This window comes from Marmota flaviventris, chromosome 18, assembly GCF_047511675.1.
Source record: "Marmota flaviventris isolate mMarFla1 chromosome 18, mMarFla1.hap1, whole genome shotgun sequence".
Classification (NCBI taxonomy): domain Eukaryota; kingdom Metazoa; phylum Chordata; class Mammalia; order Rodentia; family Sciuridae; genus Marmota; species Marmota flaviventris.
Window position 1 is genome coordinate 50,672,338 of NC_092515.1, and position 11,108 is coordinate 50,683,445.

At 40.1% G+C, this 11,108-nt stretch overlaps 1 protein-coding gene across 1 annotated transcript; it reads left to right on the top strand.

Moving 5' to 3' along the window:
• Window positions 1-784: 784 nt before the first annotated feature.
• Window positions 785-9,422, top strand: Tat (tyrosine aminotransferase). Its single transcript, XM_027933267.2, has 11 exons — window positions 785-1,019; window positions 1,170-1,274; window positions 3,217-3,284; window positions 4,154-4,312; window positions 5,238-5,376; window positions 5,964-6,016; window positions 6,784-6,936; window positions 7,495-7,623; window positions 7,961-8,044; window positions 8,760-8,858; window positions 9,282-9,422. Exons 1-11 carry the CDS (start codon window positions 785-787, stop codon window positions 9,420-9,422), a joined length of 1,365 nt encoding a protein of 454 aa, XP_027789068.2.
• The last annotated feature ends 1,686 nt before the right edge of the window (window positions 9,423-11,108 follow it).

An 11,108-nucleotide genomic window follows, 5' to 3' on the forward strand; every position in this document is an offset into this window, starting at 1 on the left:
TGCCTGGAAAGGATTAACAGAGAATTCCAGATGTTTGAAGTGAGGACACATTCATGATTGGAGGGTGGCAGCAGGTGAGAAACAGTCAAGGGGAGAAGAGAGGTCCAGGCGAGAACTTAGCTCTTACCCCTAACCAATAGCATAAAGGTTTCAGGTCCAACGCCCATTAGTGGAGACTATTTTAGGAGTCGGAATTTGTACCTGAGTTCATTGCCACGGGTAACTTGTCAGAGGACTGGTGAGCTTTCAGCTTTGGCTGCTTGGAGGTTGCATCTCCCCCATGTGGAAGGTAAATCTCAAACCTCGGTGATATGGTGGTGGTGAGTGGAGCGCTCACACTTTTCTCTCCCATGTGCTAACTTCTTTTTCCACCCAGGGCCAGACACAGAGTGTTGAAGAATTAAAGAAGATTCTTTCTCAAATTGGTTTTTCATAGAAATGGGGCAGCACTTTTTCTTTGTATCGTTTTCCCTTGGTTTTCCTTAGAGAATCCTTCTGCCTTTGCGCGATTATGTTTGTACCCAGCAAATCCTACTGAATAGTAGATAAATATTCAACCAAATGTGACCTGTTGATGTTGTAGAATAGGTTGTTTTGTTTTCCATCTCAGCAAAAAGCCTTAAAACTTTCATTATTTATAATAAAGCTACTTTATAAGAGAAGGCAGCAAAAATGTTTGGAAAAGAGACATCCAGTGATGTCACCCTGATGTTTAGATCCAAACATAGCTGCCCACCCCTGCTCTGCCTCACAAGACCTTCTTTCCTCATAGGCTTCTCTAGTGATGGACCCCTACATGATTCACACCAATGGCGATGGCAACCTCTCCCCGGTTCTGGATGTGCACGTCAATATCAATGGGAAAAGCTCTGGACTGGGAAAAATGAAAGGCAGGAAGGCCAGGTGGTCTGTGAAGCCCTCTGACATGTCTGACAAAACTTTTAATCCCATCCGGGCCATTGTGGACAGCATGAAGGTGAAGCCTAATCCAAACAAAGCCATGATTTCTCTGTCCATTGGTGAGTTGGGGACACTTGATGGAGGGGTAGTATTGTCTCTCCAATCCTCATGGGCTGGTTGGAGAAGATGGTGGTAGAAATGAATCTGAGTACTGAACATGGAAGAGTAATTCTGGGCTCTTTTTGGCTTTTTTCCCCTCCTATGAATAGGAGACCCAACTGTGTTTGGAAACCTACCTACCGATCCTGAAGTTACACAAGCAATGAAAGATGCCCTGGACTCTGGGAAATACAATGGTTATGCCCCATCCATAGGTAGGCTCCTGTTGAGAATATACCTGGTGGCTTTCAAATGTTTAGCTCTTTTAACAGGAGATCGTTCCTACCAACTCTAGATTAAATAGCCCTTTGGTTTGGGGGGAAAGAGTCTTGCCCCAGATGCTTCAATGTGTTGAAGGTCTAACTTCTTTCCGGGCTCCCTTTGGCATGCTGGCCCCTCCCCTCTAGACTCTCAAACAGACTTACTTCTCAAATAATGCTCTCAACCCATCATTACTAATTCTAATAGAAAGGCCTTGAGTCTGGCTGGAACTGCTTGTTTGCTGAGTCCTCTAGATCCTACATTAATTTACTTACCGCCCTATGTAAATAGTTCCTTCATTTTATTTCTCCTTCTCTTTATATTAAAGGCTTATTTTCATTGTGGTTCTGATCACATTGAAATGCAATTGTAACTATTTAAGGTAGAAAGGTCAAAACAACACACACACACACACACACACACACACATGGCAGAACAGGCAGCCATACTGAAGGATAGAAGGTTTTTCTGTTAGAAAGTTTTTCTATTTAGGTTTAACATTCTCCATTTGTCAAAAATTTCTGCCCAAAATATTTTGGTAAAATAAGTGATTACTGTCAGTGTTGCACATTTTCTTCCCTGTGTTTATGTGTACATAGGAACGTATTCTTAGTATAGAATAAAAATCCAGTTAAATGTTAAGATCAGATTTTAAAATTGCTTCACACTGGGTATATTAGTGCACACCTTTTAATCCCAGATACTTGGGAGGCTGAGGCAGGAGGATCTCAAGTTTGAGGTCAGCCTTTGCAACTTACCAACACACTGTCTCAAAATAACATTTTTTAAAAAGGGGCTGGGGATGTAGCAGCTCACTTTTAGAACACTTGCCTAACACGTGTGAATTAAGTATCTAGTACCACAAAAACAAAACAAAGTGCTTCAAACAGGTGTCAGGACTGTGTTTTTAGTTGGGTTACTTACACATTAGATAATTTTTTTTAAAAAAATTATTTTTTAGTTGTAGTTGGGCACAATACCTTTTATTTTATTTATTTATTTTCATGTGGTGCTGAGGATTGAACCCAGGGCCTCGCAGATGCTAGACAAGGGCTCTACTGCTGAGCCAAAACTCCAGTCCCACATTAGACAATTTAATACAGCAAAAATCAACACAAAAGTTATGTAATTAAGTTTCTGACTTTAATATCCAAAGTATTAGGGAACTAATCCAACCCAGAAACCAAAACCAAATCTCCTTTGACAAACAGTTGGAGGATCTGAACATCTCATGCCAAAGGAAATACAGACAATAACGTATAACTAGGAATTTGCTTCTCCTCACTCATAATGGAGAGCTGATTTATATAATTTCAAGGGATCCATTGTTTCTATTAAATGAAGAAACATGAAATGTTGCCCCTGGCCTTGATAACTTGCCTTTTTGGATAGAAGCTTTACAAAATATTATAATGGGCATGAAACTGTCAAAACTTCAGGCTTATAAGCCAAAGGTGGAAATATTGTACAAGAATATAGTTTCAAAGAAAAAATTTGTACAAAAACTTATAAACATATAATATAAAAAAATATAAAATGGACCACACTTACTCAATGCATTGATGACAACTTTTCAAAAACTGTAGTTCCTATAATGGACTTAGGAATAATTTAAATCTTTTATCTTTTAGAGACCAAAACATAATCACAGTAATCAAGATTACATAAAATATTTTATAATTTGGGGATCTGTTTCTTTTATTGACAATGAATATAATAAAATTGTAAGATATAAAATATCAGTTAATCACCTTGATCTACAATGGCTGAGAGCTAAGCTGAACAGATTGCTTTGAGCAGGGACAGGAGGCAGCTTGAAGCCCATGTTGACACTCTAGGGCACAGTTGTCAGTTGGAGGAGAAATCGCCAGCTTCCTCTCCCTGCTCTTCTTTCAGGATACCTGTCTAGCCGGGAGGAGGTTGCTTCTTATTTCCACTGTCCTGAGGCACCATTGGAAGCTAAGGTGAGCCTTAGTCAAAGTACCAGCTTGGAAGCAATTTAGGGCAAACTGTACCCCCTTTCCTTGTTTATGTTTTATAGGAGTAATTGTCTGGGTGGGGGACACTGAGGATAATTTCCCTTTAGCAATTTGAGGACTTTTTATTAATTGGGACCACTAATCAGTGCTTATATTTAATGTCATCATAGTATGATATGGATGTCTCTTATAATATCTGGGGTGTCTATCACAAGGAGTCTCAAAGGACCCAGAGGTCACCCTAGATTTGATGTTATGCAAAAGACCATTTGAAACACAACTCACAAACACCAAATAATTAAATTAAAAAATTTGCCAATAGGATCATGTTAATTTGTAGCTTTCTTCATTCACCTAGGGCATTCAGAAAGAGAGATATTCCAACAGCATACAAATTGATGGCAGTGCCAAGTTTAGATGCCGCCCTTCCCTCTATTGTCTGCGGTGTGGGGTAGACATTTCCTAACATAAGAGGTGTCCTTCATCTGTGCTTCAGAGAAGAGCCAGATTTCAAGTCTCTGGCCACAATTAAGTAAATAGCCAGGCTAAAAATGCCCAGGTCAGCCCAAGGTCTCTTATGGAAGTTGGCTGAGTCATAGCCAACTTATCCTCCCCCCACAACTTATCCTTATAAGAATGATTTGTTTATTTCTTTCAAGTGGCCAACATTTTCAACAACATTTAGGTATGGACACATGTTTGGTTTTGGCTTAGTATAGTTCTTACTATTTTACATAAAACTTTTTGGTTCATTACTGCTCCTAACTCACCCATATCCATCTCACAAGGTCTTTTCTTCTGTGATTGTTGGAACCCCTAAGAGAACTAAACCTTTTTTTTTTTTATCTTCACAGGATGTCATTCTGACAAGTGGCTGCAGTCAGGCTATTGAACTTTGTTTAGCTGTGTTGGCCAATCCAGGACAAAACATCCTCATTCCAAGACCCGGTTTTTCTCTCTACAAGACTTTGGCTGAATCTATGGGAATTGAGGTCAAACTATATAATCTATTGGTAAGTGACTTTTTAATTTTAGATTCAAGTGCTCAATTACTACCCTATAAAATTATGACTTTTACCTCAAAGACAAGAGTCTGGCAGAATGGAATGATCAAGAATGTGAACAACAAAAATGCTGGTGAGGCTGTGGGGGGAAAAGGGACACTTCTAAATGGTTGGTGGGACTGCAGACTAGCACGGCCATTCTGGAAAACAGTATGGAGGCTCCTCAAAAAACTAGGGATAGAACCACCATATGACCCAGCTATCCCATTCCTTGGTATTTCCCCCAAAGATCTAAAATCAGCATTCTACAGAGACACGTCCATCTCAATGTTTATAGCAGCCCAATTCACAATAGCTAAATTATGAAATCAAACCAGATGCCTGTCAATAGATGAATGAATTAAGAAATTGTGGTATATACATACACTGGAGTTCTACTCAGCCATAAAATGAATGAAATAATGGCATTTGTTGGTAAATGGAAATGGAGAATATCATGCTAAGTGGAATAAGCCAAACTCAAACACAAAGGTGAAAAAATGTTTTCTCTCATATGTGGAAGCTAGCGTAAAATAAAGGAAAGGGGGATGGAAGGAAAGGATAACATAAAGAACCAATTGGATTTAAATTAATAGGTGAAAGGAAGTCTAATAGAGTAGAGGAAGGAGAATGGGAGAGGGCAGGGAGAACAGGAGAGAAAAGGGGGAGGAGAAAAGAAGGGACCATGAATAAAATCAATTTCCATGCACGTGTGAGTTTGTCAGAATGAACCCGACTATTATGTATAACAATAAAGCTCTTAAAAAAAGAAGAAAAGAAAAGGTTCTGGCAGTGGGTGGTTGAGGCCAAAGACAAATTTTGTTATTTACACTGCACCCTTGGGTTGAGTATTCCCCCTGCAATCATCTTGGTCTCCCTCTTTCTTTCTCCCCAGCCAGAGAAGTCTTGGGAAATTGACCTGAAACAACTGGAATCTCTGATTGATGAAAAGACAGCTTGTGTCATTGTTAACAACCCGTCAAATCCCTGTGGGTCAGTGTTCAGTAAGAGTCATCTTCAGAAGATTCTGGCAGGTAAGTCCAGAGGAGGAGGTAGGAATGGGGTCATTTAGCAGTTTCCTGGAATGATGAAAAAGAATATTAATATTCTTTCCTATATTCCAAGCCTGTGATGAAGGTAGAGGACTCCATTGATGTCTCTAGTCCATTGTGTGGCATTGGAATGGTAGGACCTGCCGAAAGGAGGATAAAAAGGAAATACTTATGGGTTGAGCATCACTCATCCCCAAATCCCTGGAGCACTTTGGATTAGTCAGATTTTGGATTAGGAAAGTTGAACTGGAAAAATCTATGTAAATATTCAAAATTTTAAAAATACAAAATCTGAAACACTTCTGGTCCTGAAAATCTTGGACAGGTACTTTACCTGTACTCACTTCATCACCAATCCCATCATGTGGAAGTGAGAGTTTGAAATATCTAGTTAATTAAATGGCAAATTTAGGCCCCACAGCCTGGAAGAGTATCAGAAAGATTTACAGTTCTTGAAGAGGAAGACCGCACAAAGAGACATGAAATTAGCAATAATAAGAGTAGGTGAATATTAAATGAGAGGGAAATTTGCTTTAAAAATGATTTCAGCATGATTTTCTTATTTTCAGTGGCCGCAAGGCAGTGTGTCCCCATCCTCGCTGATGAGATCTATGGAGACATGGTGAGTCTGGGTCAGGATATAAAACTACAATAATCTCTATCCCAAATTGTTTCATGGGAATTCTTAAATTGGCAAGTGAAACAATCAGAAGCAACTCCTAGTCATTTCCCTGTAGCAATTCAGCATCCTTGGAAACTTAACAAATGTATAGATCCATGACTCCTTGGTCAGTTTTTTTTTTTTTATCCATAAGCCTTGAAAATCCAAAGATACTTGAAATTTATTTGGTTGCAAATTCTGAGCTGACCTGATATATCTGTAGATTTTTTATTTATCCCATGTGTGGATATATATTTGTTAAGAGTGCAGGGAAAGTGGCAGAAATATTAATATTCTTAATTATCCTAGACTGCTGTGGGCATGTTTCATAATGTGTGGTACACGTGTTGTATAGTCTTTTCAAAATCCAGACAGTTCTGCATTCTGCAACACATCTGGGCCCAGGAATTTTAGATAAGGGATTATGGACCCATGTTTTATTTTTAAATCTAGAACTCTAATAGTCACTAATTCCATAAGGCTGGCTTCATGAAGTTGTACGCACTACTGGGATAGAGTCCGTTTCCCCACTTTAGGCTTCCTTTCATCCAGACTAGACCTGGAATTAAATGTTTTAAATAATTCCCTTTGAAGCCTCTTGGAAATCTGATCATGCTTTAGGGTAGAAATGAACCTGTAAATCTGAATCCCTGTTCCTCTAGATAGAAGGAAAAGGGTGGAGGTATGGGGTACAGAGAGAAGTAAACAAGAAGATCTCTTCTCCTTAGGTGTTTTCAGATTGCAAATATGAGCCATTGGCCACCCTCAGCACCAATGTCCCCATCCTGTCCTGTGGAGGGCTGGCTAAGCGCTGGCTGGTTCCTGGCTGGAGGCTGGGCTGGATCCTTATCCATGACAGAAGAGACATTTTTGGCAATGAGGTGAGGGCAATGTGGTGCAATAGGATGTGTGATTTAGGATATATATGCATAGTAATGAGAAGGTAGGACCCTTCCCCTTTCTTCTTGGCCTTATAGTTCATGGTGTCTGGAAACACTAGATAAAGATGGGAATAGTTATAGCTCTCCCAAGTTCAGTTTTCACATATCTGGCTTTGTGAAGAAGTTCCATCCACCTCCAGTTTTAGGACTACAGGAAAGGGAAACAATGACAGTAATGACAGCTAATAGTGCTGGAGGGTGAACCATGTACCTATGCTTTATGAACAGTTTTAATTTAATTCTCACAACAACCTTATGAGGCTAGTATTAGTATTCACTCCATTTTACAGTTGAGAAAGGTACAGAGAAGTTACATTATTTGCCTAGTCATCCAGCAGGTGTATGACAGAGCTATGCTATAGACCTAGTGACCTGATCTAAGATGTCATTAGGCCACATTACTTCCTAGCATTAAAAACCTGATAGGTCAGAATAAGAATCCCCCAAACAGGGATGCGTAAGTAAGATGAATAATGCATTTCTTGGGGGGACTTCTAGATTCGAGATGGGCTGGTGAAGCTGAGTCAGCGGATCTTGGGACCCTGTACCATTGTCCAGGGAGCTCTGAAAAGCATCCTGCGCCGTACCCCTCAAGAGTTCTACCACAACACACTAAGCTTCCTCAAGGTAAGGGCAGCCTATGGACTTCTACTTGGGGAGTTTGGGAGTCGGAGAATACCAGCAGTGGAATTAGGAATGATTGATCCCATTTCTGGAGCACCATTCTAATATGGAACTTCAATATCAGGAAATGGCATCATGTAAGAATTTACCCATACTCTCACTTCTGGTAAGTCACTCTGCTCTTGGCCAGGAACTCTGAGTGATAGAGTTTTTCTTGTTGACTCCTTATGCCAGAAGATCAAACCCAAGTTTCCAGCTTTCACTGAGGAGTCTTTTAATGATGTGGTTTTTCTTTTACTTAAAATTTGATCCTTGATGTTCTCTCTACCTCCTCTTTTAGTCCAATGCTGATCTTTGCTATGGGGCATTGGCTGCCATCCCTGGGCTTCAGCCCGTGCGCCCTTCTGGGGCCATGTATCTCATGGTAAGTAGGTGTGTGGGCGGGGAGAGGCAGTAGGTCCATGCATGTTGTAAAGCATGGGAAGGTGGTAGGCAGGGCTGCTTATGGGGTTGTGCAGGGCATGCTGCATTCACAAAGGCTAGGCCCCTGAACAAGACAGTTGAGAATTGCCTTGTTCTGAATTGTTCCACTTATAAGATTTAATCTCAAAGTTCTCAAAACGTGGTACTGATAATCATTTTATATGTAGTACAGGGAAGTTATAAGATGCAAACAAGCTACTTTATAGCTCATAACTGGGAATGATTCTGGTCCTCTAGGGGTATTTGGAACTGTATGGGAATTTTGTTTGTTTTCAGGATGACTTAAGGGTGCTATTGCCATTTTGTGGGCCAGGAATTCCAAAGATCTTACAATGGGTGAAACAGTCCCATGCAATAAAGAAGGACCTGACGCTAATGTTAATCGTACCTCTGTTGAGAAACACTGGCATTCTGTTTCCTTTCATTTATCAACACCCAAGAAGGAACTCTGTAACAAACTAAAATATGAATATAAATATATCCGTTCTTCCCTGTGATAAATTCCACACATTTACAAGTGCCAGAACGCTTAGTTATCAGTAGCAGAGTTCCAAGATATCTTTTAAAGCAGTTCCTACCCTAATTTCTGGCATAGGAAATTGGCCTGTTTTCCCTCCTTCTGATAAGTTGTCCTCTCCCTTTTATTATTGGTACAGGTTGGAATTGAGATGGAACACTTCCCAGAATTTGAAAACGATGTGGAGTTCACAGAGCGGTTAGTTGCTGAACAGTCTGTCCACTGCCTCCCAGCAACGGTGAGTGCTTATGCACTCTCAACAGTTTCTAGAGCCCCACCCCCCCAGCTCTCCCTGAGCTAGGTGCTAGCCTGACCTTTTCCCCTCCAACAAAGTATATTCTCATTTGTCATGATTCACACTTATATGTCTCATGACTTCAATTTAAAGTTTGTTTCTCCCCGTCATTATCTCATCCATAATGGGTGAGATAACCCATGTTTATAACAAACATGCTAGACGAGACACATTCAAGCTTGTCCCACAGTCCATTTCAAGATGAATTAACTCAGTTACTGACTCAGCACCCTAGTGATGGGGACGGGGTGGATGGATACCCCAGGTGAAACGCCAGCACTTCTTGCTGGTGAGAGACCTGCTGTTTTAGGGTGGTCCAGTGCCAGATTTAATTGCTCTGAAAATAACAGGTTCTTATTTTTGCAGTGCTTCGAGTACCCGAATTTCTTCCGGGTGGTAATTACTGTCCCTGAGGTGATGATGCTGGAGGCTTGTAGCCGGATCCAGGAGTTCTGTGAACAGCACTATCATTGTACTGAAGGGAGCCAGGAGGAGTGTGACAAATAGACCCTCCTCTATTCTCCTGAAGATGTGTCCCTTCTGAGGAGGGTTGGACTGGGCTCTGCTGCTCCTCAGTGAGTCAGACACCCCCACAGGGAGAGGAGCCTCAAAAGCACCATGTCAGGGATTCAGGATTGTTCCTACTTTCCCCCGTTCACATCCACATGCACACTCTGAACCCCAGATTCTCCTCTCGCTCTGCTTGGCTGGAGTGACTCACTAGTTATTTAATTTGTCCCCCTCTCATGTGGCTTCCTCCTTTTTTTCCTGAGAATACCAGGTGAACAAAGTTTACCAGAAAGCAGTTAAGCCTATAAAAGTAAGATTTCAAGATGGGAGAAACAAAAGACTGTGAGAACAGGTGCCCCCAACTATTTCCTTATGGTCTAAGTAAGGACACTGTCCAGACAGGTCTGACGCCCAACTCTGTTACTGCCTCATTTCAGGTATACCTCACTTTTGCCACAGAGAAACAGTTATCTGGCTGGTTTTATTCTAAACACATTTGGAAATTTGCTATTTGAAGGATCATTTAAAGAAACATTTTCATGGATTATTTTGGTAAAGAATTATTTTGTGATGCAGATAAATACCTTTAATTGATCAGTTTCCTAAATTTAGTTTTACATGCATCAGGCTTTCTTAAAATGAGACCACATCTTGTTTTAAGAGAAAAGAGAAATCAGAGGACCTTCAAGAAATACTGCTGTGTATGGGCCAAAAATATCCTCACTTGTCATTGTTACAGAATCATTATCACTTTTGCTATGATGTTAATATTGATTTATTAATATTTGTTATATTATCTTTTCATGTTTTCTAAGAAATATTTGTATTACTAGATCTTTTATTTTGCCAAGGACATAAATTATTTTTCTTCTTTTTTAAAATAAATTGTATCAAGTATGCTTCTCTGTGATGTGTTTTTCCTCCTCTGTAGAGGAATCTCCAGGCCCTACTCTGTCTGTTGATGTATTAGCCAGTTGGCTTATTTCTTTGTAGGATTTATTTCTTCATAGATGTACTAATTTTTGGAGTTACTTAAGAAACATAACTCCTAGAATATTTTATTTGGGAGCTCAACTTCTGGCTTTCTACTTATAAACAAGGGAAACCCAAAAGTAACAAATTATAACCTCTATCCTTGAACTTCATACTTTCAAATTTTTTGGATTCCCATCCTCTGGTACCCTTGCCTAGACCCAGTATTATTTTGGGACACAAAGTTCAGCTTGACTAGCAAATGAGAGGTGTTCAGATTTGCATGAACATTTTGTCTGCAAATCCTCTTAGGTACAGTTGCCTGTTTAATTTTTTCTTTTGACACTTCCCTTAGAGAAGGGAAGCCCAAAATTATCTTGCAAGGTTGGTTGGGGATGGGACTACACCTTAACCAATGTGGACATTTCTCACCAAAGGAAGTTTTCTTAACTAGAAGAGGAACTTTGGGCCTTAACCCTAATAGTCACATCTGATTAATTACCTTTACAAAAATAAAGATTAAATTCCCCTTCCGATCCATGTTTGAGTTCAGGGAGTTCACACAAACATTTGTCTTTCAATGCTCTTCAGCAGATCCAAAATGAATACACAATGATTGAAATGATAAAGATGTCAGTTTCCTGTATGATAGCATTGCCAAACATTTTCAAAAAATGCCTGGCTCCTCTTTTCCTGTCTCCTGCTACCAAC

Bases quoted from the DNA above. Each gene is read 5' to 3' on its own strand.
- Tat (XM_027933267.2), top strand. From the start codon at position 785: ATGGACCCCTACATGATTCACACCAATGGCGATGGCAACCTCTCCCCG. The intron at 4,313-5,237 runs GTAAGTGACTTT...CTTTCTCCCCAG, and splicing joins TCAAACTATATAATCTATTG to CCAGAGAAGTCTTGGGAAAT. The intron at 6,017-6,783 runs GTGAGTCTGGGT...TCTTCTCCTTAG, and splicing joins ATGAGATCTATGGAGACATG to GTGTTTTCAGATTGCAAATA.